The sequence below is a fragment of the Galleria mellonella genome, unplaced genomic scaffold, assembly GCF_026898425.1.
Source record: "Galleria mellonella isolate WM207_F2 unplaced genomic scaffold, CSIRO_AGI_GalMel_v1 utg93, whole genome shotgun sequence".
NCBI classification, from domain to species: Eukaryota; Metazoa; Arthropoda; class Insecta; order Lepidoptera; family Pyralidae; genus Galleria; species Galleria mellonella.
In genome coordinates, this window is record NW_026442176.1 from 5,264,648 (window position 1) to 5,290,319 (window position 25,672).

The 25,672-nt window shown below is 34.8% G+C and overlaps 1 protein-coding gene across 9 annotated transcripts in view; it reads left to right on the top strand.

Annotated features, from left to right (window-relative positions):
* The first annotated feature begins 11,436 nt into the window (after positions 1–11,436).
* Positions 11,437–25,672, top strand: part of LOC113514058 (voltage-dependent L-type calcium channel subunit beta-2) — a 204,184-nt gene continuing 189,948 nt past the window's right edge. For 4 of the 9 annotated variants that reach the window (XM_052902718.1, XM_052902714.1, XM_052902716.1 and 1 more), the window contains exons 1-2: positions 11,438–11,626; positions 15,214–15,332. In XM_052902718.1, coding sequence (XP_052758678.1) covers positions 15,258–15,332 — 75 coding nt within the window. In that variant the 5' untranslated portion in view covers positions 11,438–11,626; positions 15,214–15,257. Of the gene's footprint in view, positions 11,627–15,213; positions 15,333–25,672 lie in introns of all 9 variants that reach the window. The other 5 variants (XR_008253769.1, XM_052902719.1, XM_052902720.1 and 2 more) reach the window with 2 other exon arrangements.

Here is a 25,672-nt window from a genome sequence, read left to right on the forward strand (position 1 = left end):
ATTCTGTAACTTCACGAATCAACTTGTATGATGGAAACAATAAGCAATTCTTTGCTATCAAACAACTCATAATATTTTCTTACTGTGCCTTGTTCAGATCCAATTCTACAAAAATGCTAAGATCTTCATCTTTTGAATATGCTGTTATATGTGCCGGTTCATTAAGAAGATTACTGCGTATTTTACTCTTTTTTTCTGACGGCCATGCTCGTAAAATATCAACGATGAATGCTTCATCTACTTCACCACGTGACCTTAAACCCTGTACATATGAGTTCAGTATGAAATCAAGTCCACAGGTATCAAGCAGTCCCTTGTTTTTCCGTTTCTTTGTACTCTCTGAACTGTCATCGTATCTTTTAGAAGGTCTTCCTCTTTTCTCTGTCAAAGTAGAAGGTTCAGGTTCGCATGTAGTTTTTTCTAGATTTACAGTGAAAATGACATTAAACCAATTGCTATTTTGATTTAAAAACTGTTCTTTCTTTCGACCACATTTCGTATAGCGTTGACAAAACTGAGTTATGAAGGACTTCTAAATACTTGCGATAATTTTTGCTATATTCGCATCTGAAGATTCGGTAATATTATTTCGTACATAGTTTGAGATATAATCACTATAATTTGTATCACTTTCAACAATAAGAGACTTAAGTCGCGTCCGGTACACGAGACTTCACTCATTGCGGAGAGATAAGTAATTAACAATTGTTTAGAAATGACAAATGCTTATAAAGAACTGTAATATTTTATATGTAAATGCACTATTTTATACTTAATAATGATCATAGACGTGTGCAAAATTACTTGATTTAAAAAATTCATCATTATGTGGTTATGCGGTAAAGAATAGGTCTGTATGGAAATGGGAACTAAATACTGTGTGAAATACTTGTTAAAAGTAACGTAAAAGATAAAATATAAAGTAATAATTGAGACAAAAGTATTTTTTTGAGTGTCCAGACAGAGAATCTCAAATAAAGAAAAAAATCTTAATATACGTACTTAGAAAAAAACATTCTCACCATGATATTATACTAGATTTAAATATATTACGCAGTAAAACTGCAAAAAAAAATCTTTTGCCATCAAATTACATTATATTTCCTAATAAATTAAACCAAAATCAGAACTTCGGCAAGCTTCGGCAACTGTCAAATCTCCAATTGAAAGTTTGAGAAAAGAAAATAATACATATAACGATATATGAATCTTTGGTTAAGTAATATTGTACTAAACTAAATATATTTTTATTTTATAGTAAAGTACACATTCTAAGCATTTTAAAATGGTATCACACTATATGACTTCTATTGTTTTGATACTATAAAATTATACCAAACGAAATTTAAGTTTCATAATTATTTTTGTATTTTTTTCATTCCTTGACTTTAGATGCTCTGTTCTATGAAGTATGAATAGTGATAGATTTGAATCATACTTATAATGATAGAGTAACTCTTTAGCTACAATTTGAGGTATTATACATGCATATCCACAGAGTTTTAGAAAAAGTATTTATGAGATGGCTTTCTTAGGCGAGTTCCCACTGTGCGGCGGTTCAATCTACTAACAATCATGGCCACCATAATCTTGCATACCATTAATAATATCATGCCTAGATGTACAATAAAAACCACAGATTCCACTGTCAGTACATATTTATATGTAAATTTTGTTTTAAATAAATATATACCGAGGACAAGTGTGATGGCAACCTTCGCTGTCTCTACTAAAGTAACGTTACTCTGCAAAATCGACTAGCCTATATTTTGCAATCACAGATATAGATAGGAATAGATAACGCATATGTCTTTATTTTGTACAAATTTATACAAATTTTATATGATTTTTTTAGAGATTTTGTACAAAAGGCATCTACATATATGGGATACCTCAATTTTACCAGAGAGAGAGAGCGAAAGAGAGGGAGGGAGATTTCGCAGAAAAGACTTCTGCATAAATACTTTTGTTCCCGGATTCAAGGAGCTGTGTTTGTATGCCTGTGTTTTGATTTGAAATGAGTGCAAGTTTTTAATATGGCGGCTAAATTACCGGGACCATTTTAATCCTTAAGAATGACAATGCGTGAGGCGGCCTATAAACGTCACAGTGTATTCTGTGATATTTACTGTGCTACTTGTAGACGATGGTTCTATTTTCATTTGAGTGGGTTTTTATAGCTTATTTGTTATTCAAAGTCGTGTGTATATATATAATATATATATATATATATATATATATATATATATATATATATATATATATATATACCAGAAGGAGACTTTGTACAAAAGTCGATTGCTTGTGTACCTCTGTCCTATTCGTGTTTCAACCGTGAAGCAGCTGTGTTTGCATGGCTGTGTTTCGGTTTGAAGGGTGGGATATGGCGTGAATTTACTGGGTACAGAGGAATAACACCTGACTCCTCAGGAATAGCAACGCATGGGGGGTATCATGGGCGAAACAGTATACTCTGTTATGTACATGGTACTGCTCATGTCTATAGGCGACGGTTACCACTTTCCATCAGGTGGGCCGTCAGCTTGTTTGCCATTTTAAGTTGTATAGAATATATATATATATATATATAAATTTAGTATTAAAAACTTATTTGCTCCCCTAGCGGACGATTTGCCAAACTTAGATTTTTATGAGTATTTATCAACGTAATTGTGAACACAATCGTTATGGAAATCTTTGTATGATTCCATTAGCCATTCATTAAACATTTTTTGGCGTAAATTTAACGTAGAAATATTGAATTAATATTATATTAGCTGGAGTGAGACAAGGATTGATACATTTAAGATTGCAAAAAAAAAACCGATTTCATTGTGTCAAAACCAGTTTTTGATTTAAAAACTAAAATACTGAACTAAGATTTTAACCTATTAGTAGTAGAACTTATTAGATAAAAAAATCCCAAATTCGGTCAAAGTAACTAATATTAGAAAAAAAATACAGCCGAATTGGGAACTTCCATCTTTTTGAAGTCGGTTCAAAATTTACAAATTACACACAGAGTGTACCTAGCACGCAGTAGCTACAGCAGTAGCGCCATCTATTCGATGCTATACCCGTGTTTGTAACCGTGTCAAATTTTATGTCAATTTAATGGCGTGTAGTGACTCTCTCGTGTATTAGAATGGACATCGTTTGGTAATAAAAAAAAAAGTTTCACCCACTAGGGCGGTCATATCGCACCGGAAACATATCTCAGTTTTAATGTAGCTCCATCTAATTGATGCGACCAGTTTGATGTCTCGGTGAACTGTCGGGCTGAGTAGCTTTCCAAAATTAATCTGCTATAGTAACGGATCCTTATTTTTACTATCAATGGAAGTATTAAATTTACATGCGGCTAATATTTAACAATATATTATATATATAGCAGTTGTGTTCGCATGGCTGTGTTTCGGTTTTAAGGGTGGGATATGGCAGTGTATTTATATGTACAGAGGAATAACACCTGAGTCCTCAGGAATGGTAACGCATGGGGGGTATCAGGGGCGAAACAGTATACTCTGTTATGTACATGGTACTGCTCATGTCTATAGGCGACGGTTACTAGTTTCCATCAGGTGGGCTGTCAGCTTGTTTGCTATTCTAAGTTGCATAAAAAACATAGAATAGGCCACCCGTTCTTTTCTTGTGGGTATCGTAACAAGCGACTAAAGGAATGAGGGATGAGCAGCAGCGTCCCTCTTAAAACATCTCCAAAGCCTAACTGCGGTTGCCAAACCACCTGCTAATTTTGACAACTACTGGTAAATCCCCCAAGGCAAAGCTATAAGGTTCAGCAGTGGACAGTTAAAAGCTGATATGATGAGGATGCAGAAACTAATTTGTTTTTATATACCAGCGACCCGCTCCGGCTTCGCACGGGTAGTATAGCTTCTAAGCTGAATGAATTTGATTTAAATATAACATATAACCATAATAATTGGTGTATTTTTAATGTATTTTTATTTCTTTATTTTTAATATAACAGTAAAGGGGAGAAAGGGATTGTTAGTAATGGAGACTGAGAATCCCATTGCTAGCAATTTACCCCATATACCCAACCAGGCGCGACCTCCTCGCGGTTCTCCCTGGAAACTATCATGGTTAATTCCTGATGAATTCATCATGATGGGCTAACTGGCCTGTTTTAATTCTCATCTATCACCCTTCACTGGTGCTCCGCCAGCGTATCCCGTTAGCGCGGGCGGGGTTACCATACCATTTTCACTCATCAAAAAAAAAATATAACAGTAAAAGAATAATAATTACAGATATTAATTTAATAATTATTTTATTTATTTATTAATAATTATTTCTTGTAATTGTTTATATTTATAATAAATTTACTATTGTAATCTTTTGGAGGGAACAATAAAGAGTATCTATCTATCTATCTATCTATCTATCCAAGTTAATGTACAAAAAGCATATAAATAAATAAATAAAACGTAAGCACGGAGGAAAAAATAAACTTCAATATTACACACATTAAATAACTAATGATAATTATTTTTATATATCCAAAAATTAATTTTAACTATTATCAAGAGATAACATTTCCGATTGGTTAAAATATTACAGTTAAGCATTTAACACCGATAGGTGGTTATAAAACAGCCGCATATAGAAGATGCCAATTTTTTTATATGTATAATTAATTATCTACTCTATTATTGTTTTGTTTGTATGTACGTTGATTAATTTATAGATTATATTTATAGATAGTTATAGCTTCCGTTTCAATTTCCGTATTTTGCACGTGTGGGGTCGTCTCTGTGCTTTCTTTTAAGTAATTGCCAAAAGAAGGTTTTCGAACCGTCATTATTTTCAATTGACTTCAAAAAAGGAAAAATTTCTGAATATGGTTGTATTTTTTTTTTGTGTTTCTTATTTCGGAATTATGTGTCACTTATAAACTAAGTTTTTTTTTTATCCGAAAAGAGACAATTGTAGATCTTTTTTTATACTACTTAGAATGGCAAACAAGCTGACGGTCCACCTGATGGAAAGTGGTAACTGTCGCCTATAGACATGAGCAGTACCATGGACATAACAGAGTACACTGTTTCGCCCATGATACCCCCCATGCGTTGCCATTCCCTAGGACTCAGGTGTTATTCCTGTGTACCCAGTAAATTCACGCATACATTCATCGATTCCATAGAAATTTCCCCAAAATCGATTTTGGTACTTTGTTTTTTAAATCAAAATGATTATATTAATTAATTAAGACGGTATTCTTTTTTAAGAAATAAAATTTATTTGCACGAGACATCTTTGTGAATACTAAATCGAATTTGATAATGTTCTTTTTGAAGGAATTCACTCTCTTGTCGCGCGAACACGTTCTAACATAGCGTTACAATTTTGTAACACTGTTGTCTTTAGCGAAGCAAAATCGTGCTTGTTGTGAAGAAAAATTTACATATAGACACGATTCCGCGTTCTAAATTTAAATATTTTATATCTAATGTGTCTACAAAACATGTAGTCATTCATTGATATATTAATCGACAGCATAGTAAGTACCTATCATTCCTATCAACGTATAAAGTATTTTAATGTAATAACTATCGGTTTAACTTACATGTAGTTAGATCGATAAAGCTCGACTAGTTTCGGAATCAACTCATCATTCTTACTCATGAGTATCTGTGACGCGAGCGGGAGTCTGGCTATAAAGTATTAAATCTGTGTATAAAGTAAAAAATCTATAAGTTAATTGTTTATATTTATAATAAGTTTACTATTGTAATCTTTTGGAGGAAACAATAAAGAGTATCTATCTATCTATCTAAGTTAATGTACAAAAAGCATATAAATAAATAAATAAAACGTAAGCACTTCTAAGCTATCAAGACTACATATTTAAATAAAACAAAGTCGAATCTGTTACTAAACAATCAGAATCCAAAGTAAGTACGTTTTAAAACTTACTTCCCTAAATTAAGATACAAAACTGCGTATAAAACCAAAACAACGTTCAATTATTAGAAGTATTCCGTGAAGCGTCCAAGAATAGCCGACCAAGGATGGCCGCCAGGGGTGTGAGTGGGGGGGTGCAAATGAAAAATGGCGCAATTAGCCCCGCAGACAGTGAAAAACAAGTACACTCGATCTGGCCGACGTCGACGTCGACACAGCCCTAACTTATCGATAACGTTCCCTTCCATGGACTAGGGATGCGCCGAATAGATTATCTTTTATTACTTTACAGTTCTTTAGTGATTTAAATATTTAAATGAGGTTGTTTCTAAATTAATAGTTTTTTTTTATTTATTACAGATTGGTGTCATGAAAATTTTGTCAAAATCAGTTTAGATTTTAAAAAAATTTTCTGGTTCTGTCAAAATTGAAGTTGTTTTTTTTTCGTTGAACACAATTTTATTGTCATAATTATTTTTACAGTTAATAGGATGTCTCTTATGGTCCCATATTGATTTTATAACTGTGTCTCGTTTAGGGTTGTATGCATATGTTTTGAGAGTTTGTACAAAAATCGATTGCTTGGGTACCTCTGTCCCATTCGTGTTTCAACCGTGAAGCAGTTGTTTTCATGGTTGTGTTTCGGTTTGAAGGGTGAAATACGGCGTGAATTTACTGAGTACAGAGGAATAACACCTGAGTCCTCAGGAATGGCAATGTATGGGGGGTATCATGGGCAACAGTATACTATATTATGTCCATGGTACTGCTCATGTTACTATTTTCCGTCAGGTGGGCCGTCAGCTTGTTTGCCATTCTAAGTAGTATAAAAAAAAATTACTTTGTGTTAAAATATGTCTATACACAATAGTTTTTCTTTATTTTAACCAACTGGTATCCTTACTGATATGTATTTTAAATTTGGTATTGAGTTTGCCAATTATCTTTTAGCGCCTTAATGGCTTAATCGATTACTATGAAATATGCTATATACGCACTATATGGGAGGGAGAAGGATATAGGCGACTTTTTATCCCAGTTAGTAACCATATCCCAGTGGGGGGGAATGTTAATATGGACTGCCAGTTCCATTGCTAGCAATACACTCTGTCGGGTCATGTGGTCCCCCTGGAAACCATCGTGTTAATATTTTTTTTTTTACAACACAGGGGGCAAACTAGCGTGCGGCTCACCTGATGGTAAGTGACTACCGCCGCCCATGATCACCCACAACACCAGCGGCATTGCAGGTGTGCTGCCGGCCTTTTAAAAAGGAATATACTCTTTTCTTGAAGGTTATGTTGTCGTATCGGTTCGGAAATACTGTTCCAGGTGTATTCAGCACGATGGGTTAACTGACATGCCTTTTCATTCTCTGCTATCATCTCTCACCATATCCCGGTCACGCGAACGGAGTCGCGTGTGAAAGATAGTGGTGGTATCAAAATCAGTTCATCCCAGTTGGGGTGTATTAAATTTTGTTTTTGTTACAACTTACCTACTTAATTCGAAAAGTTTAATGTTTCTTTTGTTAGCGACTGTCAGACCGCACTGGAAATCTTTCCCTCCCTCCTTTGAACTGTTGAGAGGCCGTCTTTCTGTTTTAAATCCATTCTAAATATTTTCCCGTTTATATAGGGTGCAAATATCCCATTTACACAGGGTGAGTCGAAAGTATTCTTTTATAAGTGACCTGATATTTTTTTTTTATGCAATTTAGAATAGCAATAATTTAACGGTCTACCTGACGGAAAGTGGTTACCACTGTTACCACTTTCCGGATAAGATACAGTATACTCTGTTATATTTCATGGATATAACAGAGTATACTGTATCGCCCATGATACCTCCATGCATTGCCGTTCCTGAGCACTATGGTGTTATACCTCTGTACCCTATAATTTTACTGGCCTTCAAAATGGAATATAGAAATGGAAATACGAAAGGGCATCTAACCAAACGACTTTTATACAAAGTTTCCTTTATTTCTAAAAAATATGGATTTTTCTTATTCTTCTTTAAACTTAAATGACTGCCAATATTGTGTTTTTTTTTATGGGTGATAATGAAATGGTAACCCCATCCGCGCTATCGATATATACCGGCGGGGCACCAGTGAAAGATGATAGGTGAGGATGAAGCAGGTCAGTTAGCCCATCGTGACGAATTCAATAAGAATTGTTCACGATGGTTTCCAGGAGGAACAACTTGGAGGTCGACCTAATAGGACATATTGCTGGCAATGGGGCTGTCAAACTCCATTGCCAACAATCCCTTTCCCCCCACTGCCCTATTGTTAGCAATACACACTCAGGTCGATCTTTTCGCGGTTCCCTTGGAAACTATCGTGTTCTATTCTAAGTGAATTCATCACGATGGGCTAACTGACGCCTTTTCATTGTCATCTATCATCTCATACCTCACTGGTGCTCCGTCAGTGTATACCGTTAGCGCAGGAGGAGTTACCATTCCATTATTATTCATTTAAAAAAAATAGTAATGTGTTAGTATCGCAGCTTTCATTTTTATTTATTTATTTATTTATTTACACTTTATTACATAAACAAACACATACATAAACATACACAAACTTGAAAGTACACATACAACAGGAGAGAGTGACACTGGAAGATGAAGGTAGAACATGGAAAAATAGTTACTTACTTGAATGGAGAGATAATGGGCCTTAACAGAGGTTTTGAAGCTAGCGAGAGATTGAGAGATTTTTTTATTTTTTTTCTTTTAACAAAAATGTTCAGATTTCTTTTTAAATACTAAACTAAATGTATTCCATTTCACTCGGTATGGGTATTAAGCTTTTTTTTTTACAAATATTGAGTTTTTTTTTAAATGCAAATTACATTATTATATCTATCTAGTAACGGTATCAGTAATAATAGTGTAATAACTCGGCCCGTGTTAATTAGGCATTAAATACTTGTTTATGGGCCATTAATTTTTTTTATGCTTTTTTAAACTATTTAACTGGAACACTGCTCAGTTTATCGATATTGTATCGATGCCGTGGGATGCATTGGCTCTCTTCCGTTTCTGATTATTTAAATTCTTTTCTTTGTTAGCGAATATTTCATTGATTGATATTAAATCTTGAAATATTGTTAAGCTATTTATATTTATTTGTTTATTTATTCCAAGCACAAAATAGGTTTTATAGAATAGGTACAACGTAATACGATTTTGAATTAAAATTACAGTCCTTTTAGGGTCTAATAATTATAAACATTTTTTTTATGTAACTTAAAATGGCAAACAAGCTGATGGTCCACCTGATGGAAAGTGCTCACCGTCGCCTATAGATGTGCAGTACCATGAACATAACACATATTGTTTCGCCCATGATAACCCCCGTGCGTTGTGATTCCTGAGGACTCAGGTGTTATTCCTCTGTACCCTGTAAATTGACTGCCATATCTCACCCTTCAAACCGAAATTCAGCCATGCAAACACAACTGCTTCACGATAGAAACACGAATGAGACAGAGGTGGCCAAGCAAACGACTTTTGTACAAAGTCTGCTCATATCTATAGGCGACGGTTACCATTTTCTATTAGGTGGGCCGTCAGTTTGTTTGCATTCTAAATTGTATAAAAAATATATATTTATATAATTATTGTTATTTATTTAATCCTCTATAATATTTAAGTTTATTTATATGTTTACATATTGTATTATATGTTTAATTATTTTATTATTATAATAAAGATAGCTTAATTAATTTATATTGAAAAAACAAATTTACCTCATTTGGAAAATTTTGATACCATTATCAGTTTTTTTTTAATTTGCCTCACTGAAAAATGGCATTAATTCTTTACTGTATAGAAAAAGCTGTTTAAAAAAATCGAATCAGCTAATTTGACAGTTGGCTAACTAAATGTTGACCTGTTTTTGACCCTCGTTGTTCTATCTACATAACCTATGACAGTACCCATCTAAATATAAGATTATCTTGCATATAAAATAATAGGAAATAGTAACTATTGAGTTTCGAGGGAGTTCTTTTTGGCAGATCACAATATAAGAATGTTGTTACCCAGAAGTAGAATATTAAAAAAAAAAAAACTATTTAAAAGAGCTTGTAAACAAGTCTATTCGAATAAAGATTATTTATTCTATTCTATTAATAACAAACGTGATATTTTCTATTCTATCCTATTAATAGCCAACTGTATTGTAATTATTTATGTAGGGCATCCCCGAATTTAAAACGCGAGTAAAGCCGACATAAATGAGTTTATTTTTAAATACACTTACACGACAAGTAGGTACCTACACGTACATTATGATCGACAAAAAATACCGATTTTTATTGTTACAAAATTAATATGGAATTAAGTCGAAAGTTCAGTAAATTATTTGACTGCAAAAATACATCAAAATCAGTTTAGAATTATATAAGACTAGTGACCTATCTCTGCTTCACACGTACCCAATAGACAGTAATTGTTTTTGATTTTAGATATGTTACTCGCTAACATAGTACCTTTCTTAAGGCGAAAGAATTTTTAAAATTAGTCGCATAGTATTTAATTTACATTACATTATATAGCTACCGTCTTTTTTTTCTTTTCTCTACCCAAAGGTAGTTTGTAAGGGATTGCTTTAGCGATAAGACCACCTCTTGTACTTTATAATAATTTCGTATTCTCAAATGGCTGAAACTAAACGGGTGATATTAATTAAACTGATAGGTGTATTACAAGTTAAAATATTTCATATAACCTACCTATCGCTGTTATTCTAATTTTTTTACATGGAGTTTTTTGTAACATTATTTGTGATACAGTAGTGTAAATCGAAAGACGAAGATCTAAAAAGATGGAGTGTGAGAAAGAAGAGACAGTTCGTAGACTGACAATGCGACATAAAAATTAAGAGTAAAATGTATGTTTTTTTTAGTGCTGTGCCGACTCCAAAAATGGTTGGAGGAAAATAAAGACTGACTCGTGCGATATTTAACGTGTTTATGTTTTTTCATTTGTTCATATAAGACCATGATATATACGAAGGTAGTTCTTGAAGTTAATTACGTATCCTATCTTGGTACAGGCATCGTGGTGCAGACGTATGAAGTTTACATACATTTATGCTCGTGAACCACGTGACTATTCGAAAGCTTATACCCAACCCATATTATCCATTAATAATATTGTTAATGGACCAGTGGACACTATGTCATATAATTTATATGGAACAAATGTCAGGATGGCTAAATACATTCCAATCTTTATTAGATAAAGCGGATCTCTCTTCAATCAATCTTTAATTTCGCTTGCAATAAATCAATAAAATCGCCATTAATTTCGCGTACCGCTCAGTCTTGGAGGCTGCTAAATAATGGACACCCATCAGGTCTCATTAGCGCCGAGCGGGGGCGCCACGGGCGGCCGGCCGCCGGGCGCCTGCCGCTAGATCAATACACACGACAGGACCCGAGCCACTGCGGAGACAGCCGAGGGAGACCGAAGCGCGGCGAAGTTAGCCGAGCGGTGCCGAGCCCGCGCCGCACATGACAAGTGTCACCGTGATACGGCTCCGCAGCCTTCAGGCCTCCCTGAAAACTCTGAAAAATCAGATAAAAGTGCATTCCGGGCGGTTGCGCGATAAACGATTGCTTAGTGTTGTGTATCGCAGTGGACACGCTACGTGTGAATCGTGACTGACCCTTTGTGTTGTGTGAGTATTCTGAGTTTTCATTCGTCCTCACTTGTGGGCAATTTTCACCTGAAAAGCTTATTTAACAGTGGCAAGGGCGTTGCAATAAAACATTGCGGTATATTATCTAATTACTGGAGAATGTTATTATTCTATAGAGCTGTCCGTCGCTGTAAAAAACGAATGGGAAGTGCCAAACCCTAGTAGTACTTCTTTTGTCAACAGAATATACCTGCGCATTGAATTCTCATCATTTACAAAAAACTAATTTAAAATACTTGATTTCCATTAATAATATTAGTTAAATGACGTTATTTTATTTATAAAAATAATGATTAGTTTCTGTGAAGGTTTTTAATAGAATTTAAGACAGGACACCATTGCGCAGGTCCAGTAACGACCTGCTCTGCGTCATACGTGTTTTCGTGTTATTTTCTATTCATATAATTTTTTACGTTCTAATTTTAAATTAAATCAATAGAAGCTCAGTCTTTGTTGAGTGGTATTTAATGAGCACCTATTTATATATTTTTATCATAAATTTTATTACCAGTAATTTTTTGGTGTTTTATTTTTGTCACGAAATATCTTTATTGTAGACAAATAATTGTAAATTGTAAAATTCATCAAACTTTTATATGTAAAATAAAATTTTATTACAGGCTAGTGTAGAAATTGAATATGGAACACACAAAAAAAAAGTAACATACTTTTCTTGTGAGTTATTTACGGACGAGCCTCCGCAAAGGTTTTGACCTTGCTGTTATCAAGTCAGCATTGCAGTGTCAGTAAAACCAGTTGAGCGAGACCCCTGCATATTTGTTAGCAGTCCTTGTGTTTTCTTGTGGAAACATCTGAATAAGTTATGACATGGCTCTGAGTGAACTGGCCGTTGATAGCTTGTCAAAGTGACAGCTGATGCGCGCCGGCGTTAGGGGTTGAATTTGAAAATAGAATGTCCGCATTCAAATACCGAATTAGACGTTTGAAATTGGAACAATCGTAACGAAATAATGTATTTGTAATTATGTATTAATGATTTATTAGCAATAGATACTATCGAGTTCTACCATGCTATGTTAATTTTATCGGTAATTGTATCTTTTTAATTGCTAAACATAAAAGTTTGCTGTTTATCTTTATATCTACAAAACGGTTCGTCGTTTAAAAAAAAAACTCGTATTCTTTTTGGTAACAGTAATTATGCATGAAGTTATGTCTTTGGTACGATTCTATAAAAATTAAAAAGTTAAATCGTTTATGGTGAACGAAAAAGCTTTGGGCGTAGAAATAAGAAACTCGTCACATAGGTTATTGAAACTGGCCATATATCACCATTCATTGGGACCATAAATTTTTGGTAAACCGAAATGTGTGACCCCGTAAGGAGAGATCACGCGACACCGAGATTATATCGGATACATGCGGACAAACAACTTTCAAATGTACACTCGCCGTAACCTTTAGTCGCAGGTTCGATGCCCATCCAGGGCCGGATTCGATTGGGGCCCAAAGACACAGTACTGTAATTATTTTATACTTATGGATTTGTGATCAGGCATGTTATTTTTTTAATGGGTGATAATGGAATGGTAGCCCCGCTTGCGCCATCGATATACGCTGGCGGGGCACCAATGAGGGATGATAGATGAGGATGAAGCAGGTCAGTTAGCCCATCGTGACGAATTCAACAAGAATTGTTCACGACGGTTCCCAGGGGGAACCACGCGGATGTCGAACTGACAAGGCACATTGTCAATCACAATCCCTTTCCCCCAAGCAGGTCAGTTAGCCTATCGTATTTCACTAGAATTAACCAGGATGGTTTCCAGGGGGAACCGCGTGGAGGTCGACCTGATAGGGTGTATTGCTAGCAATGGGCTCATTAGACCTCATTACTAACAATCCCTTTCCCCCCTTATCAGGCATGTTTGTCTTTTAAAAAATAAAAAAAAACGCATATAACTAGATATGTATTTGAAGTTTGATATTCGAATATAGGTCAAACGACTTCGCCCGCGTGACCTGGATACAAAGAAACCTATGACTTTATCCATGCTAAATGCTGCGTGCACATCAAATAAAATGACTAGTTGAGTCATTATTTCGCCAAGAGATAAACAAACAAACAAACTTGCTTTCGAATTTATAATAGTAGAAAATTCATCTTTGACCAGAGGGAGACTTTGTACAAAAGTCAATTGCTTGGGTACCTCTGTCCCATTCGTGTTTCAATCGTAAAGCAGTTGTGTTTGCATAGCTGTGTTTCGGTTTGAAGGGTGGGATATGGCCTGAATTTACTGGGTACAGAGGAATAACACCTGAGTCCTCAGGAATGACAACGCATGGGGGGTATCATGGGCGAAACAGTATACTCTGTTATGTCCATGGTACTGCTCATGTCTATAGGCGACGGTTACCACTTTCCATCAGGTGGGCCGTCAGCTTGTTTGCCATTCTAAGAAGTATAAAAAAAAAAAATTATTTCACCAAGAAACAAACAAACTTGCTTTCGAATTTATATTATTAGTAAATTTATTTCTCCGTTTTAAATTTTAGGTAATTAAGGTAAAAACAGGGTTTTGTTTCTTTTCACGTGATAACAATATTACGTATTGGGGAAAGGGATTGTTAGTAATAAGGTCTAACAGCCCCATAACTAGCAATATACAGACAATTTAAAAGTGCTTGTAAACAAGTCTATTTAAATAAAGTTAATTTGAATTTCTTTCGATATTTTTTATTAACTTAATTCGTTAATTTTATAAAAAAAAAATATTATAGTTTAGAAATTTAGGTCAAGGTCATGGTATTTTTTACATGTTTATAATTGAAAAAAGTTCGAAGAGGGCCCTGCGTATAGTCTGTCCGACCCTGTATTGCAAGTACTTTGTCCGATTATTTGTAAATGAATTACTCTTATAAATTATTTTCTACATTTACTTTGTAATATATCTATTACTAGTAATCTACCCTGGCTTTACACCGGTAAATACTCGTAGATAGAAGGATTAAATAGTATATTATAATAGCTTTTAATAGGAAAATGTTTAATACCTTGGTTTATATGATTGTAATTTTCGTAGGATTCTCTATTTTTTTTTAATAATATATAGCTTAATAATATGTTTACATTATATAGATAGTGTCACATGTCAAAAACTTGTCAATATTTAGTCAAGTAATTTGACGTTTGACTGATTTTTCTTAATTAGAACGATTAGAACAAAGCGCTTTTTTTTTATTAATATGTTTTACGGCCCTGGATACAAGTAGAGCAGAGCGCGGTCATTCAATGTTGCCAGTAATTAGTTTAAAATTTTCCCAGATTAGGTTGATTTTTTTACTACAAAAAAACTAGTGTGGGCTTGAAATTTTTTATACTCAAAGTTTCTAGCGATGAAAAATTTTTTTCACATTTACTCTTGGCCATTTGAGGTCGTCACTCCATCTAGTGGGGGCTTGTTTTATATTGCATTTACCGAGTTGCCACTCAAGAACCTTTCTTCCCCATCGGTTGTCGGATCTTCGAGCTATGTGATAAGTCCGTTGCCACTTTATCTTGCTTATCCTTATAAATGTTCAGTATTTGTTTATTTGGTCGGCAGCACGGCGCGAGTGCCGTGGGGTGATGCGCCGGCGGCGCTAAGGTATGAGCGCGGCGCGCGCGCTCGAGCCCCGCGACCGCGACCCACCGCGCCACCCTCACCGTTCTCACCCCCACCAGGTACGTACTAGTCACCACCACTACCACTGGAATTCAGCTATACGTAAACAGTTGACACTCTTCAGTTTTAAATACGAAATGAAAACAATTTTTAGGTGTTCTTTGAAATTTAAATATTATCCTTCTGTCGTATTTCGTGACATATTTTTCTGCAAACAACACCATCTAGCGTTAAAAACTGTAACTATAATTACAACATGATAATATAGGGCATTAAATTTCTAAAGTGATAAATTTAAAAACAGAAAGTCTAAGCACTTTTGGTACACAAAATGTATTTTTTATTGAAGACTTTTATTTTTAATAATTACTGTTTTTTGTCACTTTTTTCAAAGTAAGAAAGAGACGAAACATGAAATAATAGAACTTATAAAAAGTAATAAAATTATATACATAAATATACTTATTTAAACGGTTTTTTTGTCTGTCAAGTGATAAACATTTATCACACACCCACGTTCCGGCGCGTGCAATTACGAGCACAGATTATAAATAAAATTACGGGTTTTAGCAATGTGTCTACTTTTATTTAGCGAATTAATATGGCCATAGACTTTCTAAGAAATAAAGTGACCTCAGCGTATGCGGACGGACGGCAGAATTGAAACGGGCACGCGATCGCAATCTTGGTTCCTTTTTTAAATTAAAAAACAAACGGAGTTACTATGAAAAATTCGCGCGCAAACAAATAATGTAATTAAATGCCCATATTTACGTTGCCCACGCACTTTAAGTGGGAAGTCTGATCGATGGATATATTTAAACATTTTTTTTTATAAACGTACCTACTAATTCATATTTACCGTTTTGTATTATTAACTTACGTATTTTTTTTTTGTTTTTCAATTTATGGAATATTTATCCAAAATAATGATTAAACAACGAAATAAATACTGTCAAAATGACATAATTTAGATCGTTCGGACCAAAGTTCGGACACTGTGGTATGGATTATAAAGAATTAAGTGTCACTCTCCGATTTTGGAACGAACGTGTGCCGTCTCAAGCATGAAATTCGAGTCTGAATTTTCAGAATTAGGGTTTCATAGTAGACTCACATGGTTACAGTCCATCTAACCACAGAAGGGTTATAATACTAATGATATTATTTTTATTTTATCGATTTCATAAAAAAATAAAATATTATATTTGAAAAATAAATAATAATTATAATTCTTGTTAGAATTTATCAGATTTAAATTCGAATATAATGTGAGTGTTTATGAACCTAGTAGGATGAATACAGAGTCTATATTTTTACTTGCATTTTATTATTTCAACTAATTTACATTACATTAATTACATTGATATGATCAACAGTTTTTGAGACAAAAAATACTACTAAATAATTCCTATTTACAAAATAAGGAAAAATAAAGCTCTCCTAAAACAAGTTAGTCGATATGCAGTAGTGATTATTCAGAGATATTTTTATTACTCTTGTTGTAATGTAAGAATTTTGTTTTATCTGTATTTATACGTTTATCTCTATTTGCAACTAGCATCGGAAATTGTGGTTGTGTTATAAATTGTCTTTTTAACGACTTCGCTTTAAGAAGTACCTACGTCATTTAGTGTGATGGCGGTTCAGTGTTGCCATTAAAAAATTCCAATACCTCGGTAAACGGGCAATTACCGCGAACAAAGACGTTGATCGACCTATCGAGTAGGTATTCGTGTATAACAAATATTTCGCTTCGATATTTAATTAATTGTTACTGAATTGACTAGCTTTTACTTGTGACTTCGTCCACGTGACCAGATTTTTCAATGGATGATAATGGAATGGTAACCTCGCCTGCGCTAACGGTACGCTGGCGGGGTACCAGTGAGGGGTGATAAGTGAGGATGAAAGGGCAGGTCAGTTAGCCCATCGTGATGAATATACCTGGAATTCAGCACGACGGTTTTCGGGGGGGACCACGTGGAGTGGACCTCGATATTGCCAGTAATGGGACTGATAGTTCACATTACTAACAACCCCCTCCCCCCATGTGACCAGATTATGTTTATTGACGGAATATAAAGTAGCCTTTTTATACCTTTTTTATAGCCTATATCATTTTCCATCCCATATAGTATGTGTATACTAAATTTCATAGTCATGGGGTAAGGCAGTATAAGGTATACTGCCAACATACATTTTTTTTATACAACTTAGAATGGCAAACAAGCTGACGGCCTACCTGCTGGAAAGTGGTAACCGTCGCCTATAGACATGAACAGTACCATAGACAACAGAGTATACTGTTTCGTCCATAATACCCCCCATACGTTGCCATTCCTGAGGACTCAGGTGTTATTCCTCTGTACTCTGTAAATTCACGCCATATCCCACCCTTCAAACCGAAACACAGCCATGCAAACACAACTGCTTCACGGTTGAAACACGAATGGGACAGAGGTACCCAAGCAAACGAATTTTGTACAAAGTCTCCCTCTGGTTTATTATATGTATTATAAACGTGAAAGTAAGGATTAGAAACGTGCGTGTTGCTTTTGTATCTTACAAGTACTATACACAGGTATATAACAATGTGGTGGTAAATTCAAATTTTGCCAACATTAAAATAGTGGGTGGAAATTTAATAAGTTATCTCACTATCAGGTACTTACTGCCCATATTAGGGTGTCGCCCTCTGGTGTCAAGAGTTTTTAAGTTGCCGTCATTACACAAGAAGGCATCTTACTAATTTCTACTAAACTTGATCATTTCTATTAATATTATAGGTACCTATAATATTAAAAACGGTAAAGGTATTTTAATATTTGTTCACTCATTTAATCAGAATTGAAAGTATTTGACTGAAATCCAAAGATAAGCAAAGCTAAATCTGAAGCAAAGATAAAACATTATTTTTGGACCCCACATGGTACTATTTTTTATTTAAATTTAAATTAACGTGGCCACAGCCACCACAGTTCGTTGGATATAACACATTCTAATCCTATCTCAACCGACATGTCGTCCAAGTTTATTAAGCTAGATAAATTACGATTCATTCATCAAGTCCCAGGTTCGCATTCGGTACAACTTTCAATTAATTATTCGTGTGCATTTTAAAAACGTTTTCCGTTCATGAAATTTTAATTTTACATAATTAATAGTTCAATTAATTGATATAGTTCAGTCTCCCCTCCCTCCCCATGCTGGCGGCGCGGCGCGCGGCGGGTGGGCGTGGCGGCTGCGCGCGCGCATCGTTCCGCACTCCAAGGCCGTCTGACCCACTGATATAATTTTCTTGCATTGTAAGCCGCTCATTGTGGCTTATTACACGAGGAAAACGCGGCGATTCGCTAAACTAACCAAAAGACACAACGCCCCCAGTACTGTCTACGTGTTTAGAGTTGCAAGTCGCACGTGCGTTAGAAGTTTTTTTTTTTTTTAAATAGGACAGCTGATAGAATATACAATGGGTTTTTATATATGTAAATGTGTAGTCTTTGTATTTATGATAAGTTTAGTACTGTCATATTTTGGAGGGAACAATAAAAAATGTTTATATCTATCTACCTTATAAATAAGATATTTACAGATGTATATTTTTTGGCTTATTACTCTTTTAATAAAAAGGTTGTTATAACATGCGTCCAAAACTATTTAAATTGAAATTTTTAATGTCACCACCTCAGCTATTAACCGTCCTCTGCTGAAGAACGGTCCTGAGCCACCTGCATCCACTGACTCCCTGCGATGCATTTTTTTTTTTGATGGGTGAAAATGGTATGGTAACCCCGCCTGCGCTAACGGGATACGCTGACGGAGCACCAGTGAAGGGTGATAGATGGGAATGAAAACAGGCCAGTTAGCCCATCATGATGAATTCATCAGAAATTAATCATGATAGTTTCTAGGGGGAACCGCGAGGTTGTTGGGTATATTGCTAGCAATGGGATTCTCAGTCTATATTACTAACAATCCCTTCCCCCCCTGCGATGCATTTGATGTCTTCATTCTATCTAGATAGTCTTAGAGATTTGATGTTCGTGTAGATTGTCATATATAATATATAAATAAATAAATATGTTCAAATTTGGTCTGGCATATTTGAATATAAAATAGAAGATATATATTCAGCAAATTTATATGTGACGTACGTATGTATGTTCGGCGTGAGGTCTCGATATAGATAGGGCCACCCCTTCCTTTCTCGTTGGTGTCGTAAGAGGCAACTAAGCGGACTTACTAGTCGAGGGGTGGGCAGCAGTGTTTTTCTTAAAACAATGTTTAACTGCGGTTGTCAACCTGCCTGCCAAGTGGAGGCGATTGTTCATCAGTGGATAGTTTATGCCTAGTATGATGAAGCTGTGGTTAATTTGAATTTTTCTATGTAAAAATTATAAAAAATATAAATGATTTTTAGTAAATTTGAGATGATTTAGTAATTTTTTATAAACGTAGACAGTTGAGGTTGCTCTGCAACATTTTATCTCTTCTCACTAGTCCCTTATCACCAGAATACTTGAAATGTAGATTCAAATATCTCTGTGATTCTCACACACGCGAACTTCGTTCTAACGACTCTCTTGTTCTCTCTATTCCTCTGCATCGTTCTGATTTTCTTTCCAATTCCTTCCCTCTTGAGGTCTCACGACTCTGGAATGCGCTACCCATGGACATGACAATTGTCTAACAAATTTATTTTTAAGAGAAGAATATCTTTTGAAAAAACTGTGAAAGCAGTTCATCATCTTCATCATCATCACTTTTGATCTCTATCATTGTTTATTTGTGTTATCGTATATAATCTGTAAGTATGTAGGTATATTTATATATGTATATTTATATTTGTATGTATGTATTTGTATTATATATTTGTATATTTATGTAATATTTGTTTAATGTATTCATGTATGTATATTTATATAAGCATAATGTGCGGTAGTTCTCCATTGTATGTGTTGTAATTTCTTTCACCACATAATAAAATTTCTGTTTTGCCAAAGGTTGACTGCGAGAGAATGCTATATAGTATTAAATCCGCTTTTTGTACCAGACATTTTTTGTAATGTGGTCAATAAAGAATAATTAAATAAATAAATAAAATATTGCAGTAATTTTAAGTTCAAATGCACCCATATTTTACAATAATGAAACTATGTTAATGCCTTTAAGTTAAATGCTTTGGTTTAATCCGTTATTAAGTACAGTTAGGTAAAGCACAATTTAATTTTATTTGGTATGCGGCATCTTCATTTGGCTTTAAAGTAATTCGATGATTGTTTTGCGTTGGTTTTATATCCTAAAATATTTTAACAATTCGATGATTTCATCTGCTATTAAAATAATATGTTTATTACCTGTGTGATTAAGAATTACTGTGATTGCGATATATGTATGTCGATAGATTACGTGGATACCGGTAATAAATATTTATTATTTTGTTTTTAACCATTTTAACTTATTATCAACAATACTGGTAATGATATGACAGTATTACAAAAGTATATAATAGCGATATTAGTTATTGAGCAATAAGAGAACATAGTTTGTTCTTGTTGTAACAATTTTGAACGTCTATTATGCAAAGCAATGGACAATAGAGTAATGAGCAGAGAGAGTGAAACCGTTTTGTGAATTTTAAGTATAGAATACGATGCATAAGTTAAAAATACTGCTTTCACGTTACACATTCAACTTTTATCTCACTATAGGAATAAATGTCTGTGGGATCCCGACTTAGAATAGGCTACCCCATCCTTTCCCGTGGGCGTTGTATGGGGCGACTAAGGAAACTTATGGTGGAGAGATCATGAGAACTTATAGTAAAGGCTGATATGATGATGGATGATGACAAACCAAACATAAAATGAAAAATATGTTATCATAAAAATACAAAATAAAGATATATAAAAAGAATATCAGTCGAATTTAACTAGAAATACCGATAGTTATATAAAATAAGGACGATCAAATTATTACTCTGGATTATTATGAAACGATTTGAATGCTTCCTTTTAATCTCGTATGATCATCGTTTTTCGCGTAGTTACGTAAGAATAGCCAACATAACTGTGCATCGGCCCACGGGAACCGAACCGGCATACCTCCTGCCGAATAATTCAGTAGCTTCTCGGAAATATCCAGCTCGTAATAAATTCTGGCCGGTTCGGCCGCTCATTATGCGGTACAGTCTACATTCCGAACTTACAGTTTTGTCCAATAAAAAATTCGGTCTCCACTATTGTTTCATTGTACACGGACGTTTGCCGTTTAGAGGTGGCTGTATCTGAAGAAGAAAGAAGGAAATAAATATTTTTATTTCTCTCCTTCTTTCTTTTAAAGTAACCTCAAATTTAAGTATTTTTCTATCCATTCTATTTCTATCCCACGCCATATCTTTAACCTCTCTATACGGCATGACACCTAGTGTTTCCTTTACCTGTCCCATGTAGTTATTCCTCGGTCCTTATCCTTATCCTCTTTTGCCCTCTAGTTTTCCTTCTACTATCCTTTGTGAAAAATCGTCATGTCATATAAGGTGGCTCAGCATTTTGCCTCTAGAATAAATCTCTATTGTTTTTATTAATGTTCTTTTCTCTTTCACTCTTTTCAAGACTTCCTCATTAGTTACATTTTCTGTCCAGCATATCTTTTCCATTCTCCTCCATGTCCACATTTCGAATGCTTCAAGCATCTTTCTTTCCTTTTGCGTCATTGTCCATGTTTCACACCCATATAATGGCATGCTCCAAATGTAAGTTTTTATAAATCTCTTACGGATATTAAGTATTAAATTTAATTTCCTAAAACGTCACACTGCCACCTCTATTTTGTTCGACTCTGTTCAAGATATATTTACGCGGAAACAAAGCTGCTTTCAAATCGTCCCCGCCGACACTCCGCTCTGCGAGACAAAATAAAACTAGAAAGAGTATTTATTCCAACCATTTTCTAAGTCAATTAAATTCGGAGATATCCAAACATGGTTGTCGTGACTCATATATAATTGTTTTTTGGCGACGATTCAAATGTTTCGCTGTTATTAGCAATGCTGGATGGGAAATTATTTGTATGTGTTGCTCTAAGGAATGTTTTGCGATAGAACGACGCTATGTTATTATTCAGAGAAAATATCTTAGAGAAGTTATCTACACGTAATTATATGTTTATAGTTACCTAATTCCTTTATATCTGCCATATTGTCTTACTTTTTACTATTGAGTAAGTATAATTTGGTATTTCTCTCTATTAAATGTCAAATATGTTCTATTTATTTGTGGAAGCTGCTGATTTCTATGTTATTAATACGTATACTCATATACTAAGTGTAACAAGAAATTCTTTGTTTCCCAAATGAAATGAAAAAAAAAAAAAATTATTAGGATTCTAGAAAAAAAAAATAGATTATGATACTAGTTTTTATCAGCGACTTCTGCAATATATTATTCTAGCGACTCGCCCCGACTTCGCACGGGTGCAATGCTGATACTAAATATACCTACCTACTACAGAATGCTACTATCTCCCTGCATTTTAAATCTGCAATATCTTTGGAATTATTCATTTAAATTACATGCTGTAAAGGGCCATATTGATCTATATTAAATGGACAATGTATTTAAGGTACTTAGTTGGATAAAAAATTAAGCTGTATTGCTTAAAATCACTTCGTAAATAAGTATTTTTTTCCGTAAAATGTAAAGGATTAAAAATGGTTATTGTGGGTTATCCTTAAGAGATAGACATACCATAGCGGACTTTTTTGTTGACCTCTTTAAGGTGTACAAAACTGTAGTACATTATTTTGATTTACCTCGTAGGGTTCAGCCAGCGTTTGCAATGTAAGTGTAAAAAAAAATTGTTTATTTACGACATCACATTAGAAACCTCTAAATTTACCAGTGTTTCTCTACAATATTATGCATGTATTATACATATAAATTTTCCTCTTGAATCACTCTATCAATTAAAAAAAACCGCTTCAAAATCTGTTGCGTAGTTTTACAGATTTAAGCATACATAGGGACGGGCAGACAGTGTCAGCGATTTTGTTTTATACTATGTAGTGATGATTAACCACAATAACTGTGGAGTACAGGCCACATATATTATTTATAGCTATATTTTATTATTTACCAAATTCGAAATTGACACGCAAATCTATTGTTTCCTTTTGGCTTGCCTTCTCGGCCCTAGTCTTCTAAGTTCCTTTGACTATTATACATATATTTCCAATTTCCATTCCTGGTTCCCTTTGTCGCCCACAATAACTATTTGAGATATATTAATTGACCGGGATATTAAGTAGCCTACTTTTTCTTTATATTAATTACTACGTTATTTATAACGATTGGTCGAGTCGTTAAAAAGATGCCAAGACGCAATAAGCAAACAAACTTTTACATTTATTGACTTTAACATTAGTAAGAATTTATTATTAATATTATAATAACTTATTAAAGTCTCGATTCTATTATTATTTTTATTGTTACTGAAAGACTGGCTTTTTCAGTCAGAAAAAACTTGTGACACTGCAACCTTTTCATGATCTTTCGTGCTCGACTTTTTTTTAAGTCAGCTGCCAATTTCTATCAATGATAGGAATTTTAAGATGTTTTTGTTTATGTAGCGATGTTTTTATCTCCTCAGGAGATAGTGTGTGTTTTCCAAACGAAATATATCGTTTATGTATGAGTGGGCTACAGCCACAAATTAAGTGCTGCGGCGTTTCTTGCTCATTGTGACAAAATCTGCAAACACTTTTTGGGCATAAGCCTAGTTGGGCCATGTGCTTGTTTAGTTTGCAGTGTTTAATGAAGGTCCTTGTTAATACAGACATATACCAGAGGGAGACTTTGTACAAAAGTTTGCTTGGGTACCTTTGTCACATTTGTGTTTCTATCGTTAAGCAATTGTTTTTGCATGGCTGTGTTCCGGTTTGAAGGGTGGGATATGGCAGTGAATTTACAGGGTACCGATTTTGTTTTTATGCAACTTATGTAGAATGGCAAACAAGCTGACGGTCCACCTGATGGAAAGTGGTAACCGTCGCCTATAGACATGAGCAGTACCATGAATATTACAGAGTATACTGTTTCGCTCATGATACCCCCCATGCGTTGCCACTCCTGAGGACTCAGGTGTTATTCCTCTGTACCCGGTAAATCTACGCCATATCCCACCCTTCAAACCGAAACACAGCCATGCAAACACAACTGCTTCACGGTAGAAACACGAATGAGACAGAGGTACCCAAGCAATCGACTTTTGTACAAAGTCTCCCTCTGGTGTATAAGTATGTAACACATTTTACTATATCATTATCGTCATACCAGCCTTTTAACTGTCCACTGCTGAACATAAGCCTCCCCTAGAGGGTTTTTGCCATTAGTTGCCACGCTTGGCAGGTGGATTGACAACTGCAGTTTGACTTTGAAGATGTTTCAAGAAGGACGCTGCTGCCCATCCCTCGTCCTGCCTTAGTCGCCTCTTACGACACCCACGGGAAAGGAAGGGGTGGTCTATTCTATGCTGGGACCACACAGCGATGAATATTGTCTGAATAATATAAACATATATAATTATAACAATGTATTCATCACGACTTGCCTTTTCACTTCACCTATCATCACTCACTGGTGCCCCGCCAGCGTATACCGTTAGCGCAGACGGGGCTACCACTTCATTGTCATACATAAAAACAAGAGCTTCTAGAAAATGCGTACAAGTATCGCGCGGAGATTGAACCTATGACCATCGGAAAGTGAAACAGTTAAACCTCTACACAATTAAAGTCGTTGTTACGTCATGTTCATAACACCTCTAGCAATGTTTCTAGATTATTTTTCACTATTCCATTGAACCCTTCCAATATGGCGGCGTAAAGAAATAAAAAATGTAAACACCTTTTAGGTCGAGCGGCCATAAAGGTGCCCACACACGGGCTAATGAGCCGCTGGAGATTTATCGGCAATAAATAATGTTAGTTACGTGTAATGACCATATGCGTAGTGGTACACGACTTGTGAATAGAGCCGATGTCAGTGTTGCCAGCTTAGCACTATCTAGGCTAGATCTATCTCTTTTTTCACTTTCCTGTTTAAATTCTAATTTAGTCTCTAGACTTATAATTAGTCTTAAATTAAGTTATATTAACAATATATGCCTCTAAAAATGGCATAAAAGGGTTAAGTTCTAGAGCTGTAAACAATATCTATGCCCAAATAATGTATTTTTTTTAAACGAGCATGTACCTCACTTGATGGTAAGTGACTACCGCCGTCCATAATCACCCACAACACCAACGGCATTGCAGGTATGCTGCCGGCCTTTTAAAAAGGCTCTTTTTCTCTTTGCTCTTTTCTTGAAGGTTATATTGTCGTATCGGTTCGGAAAT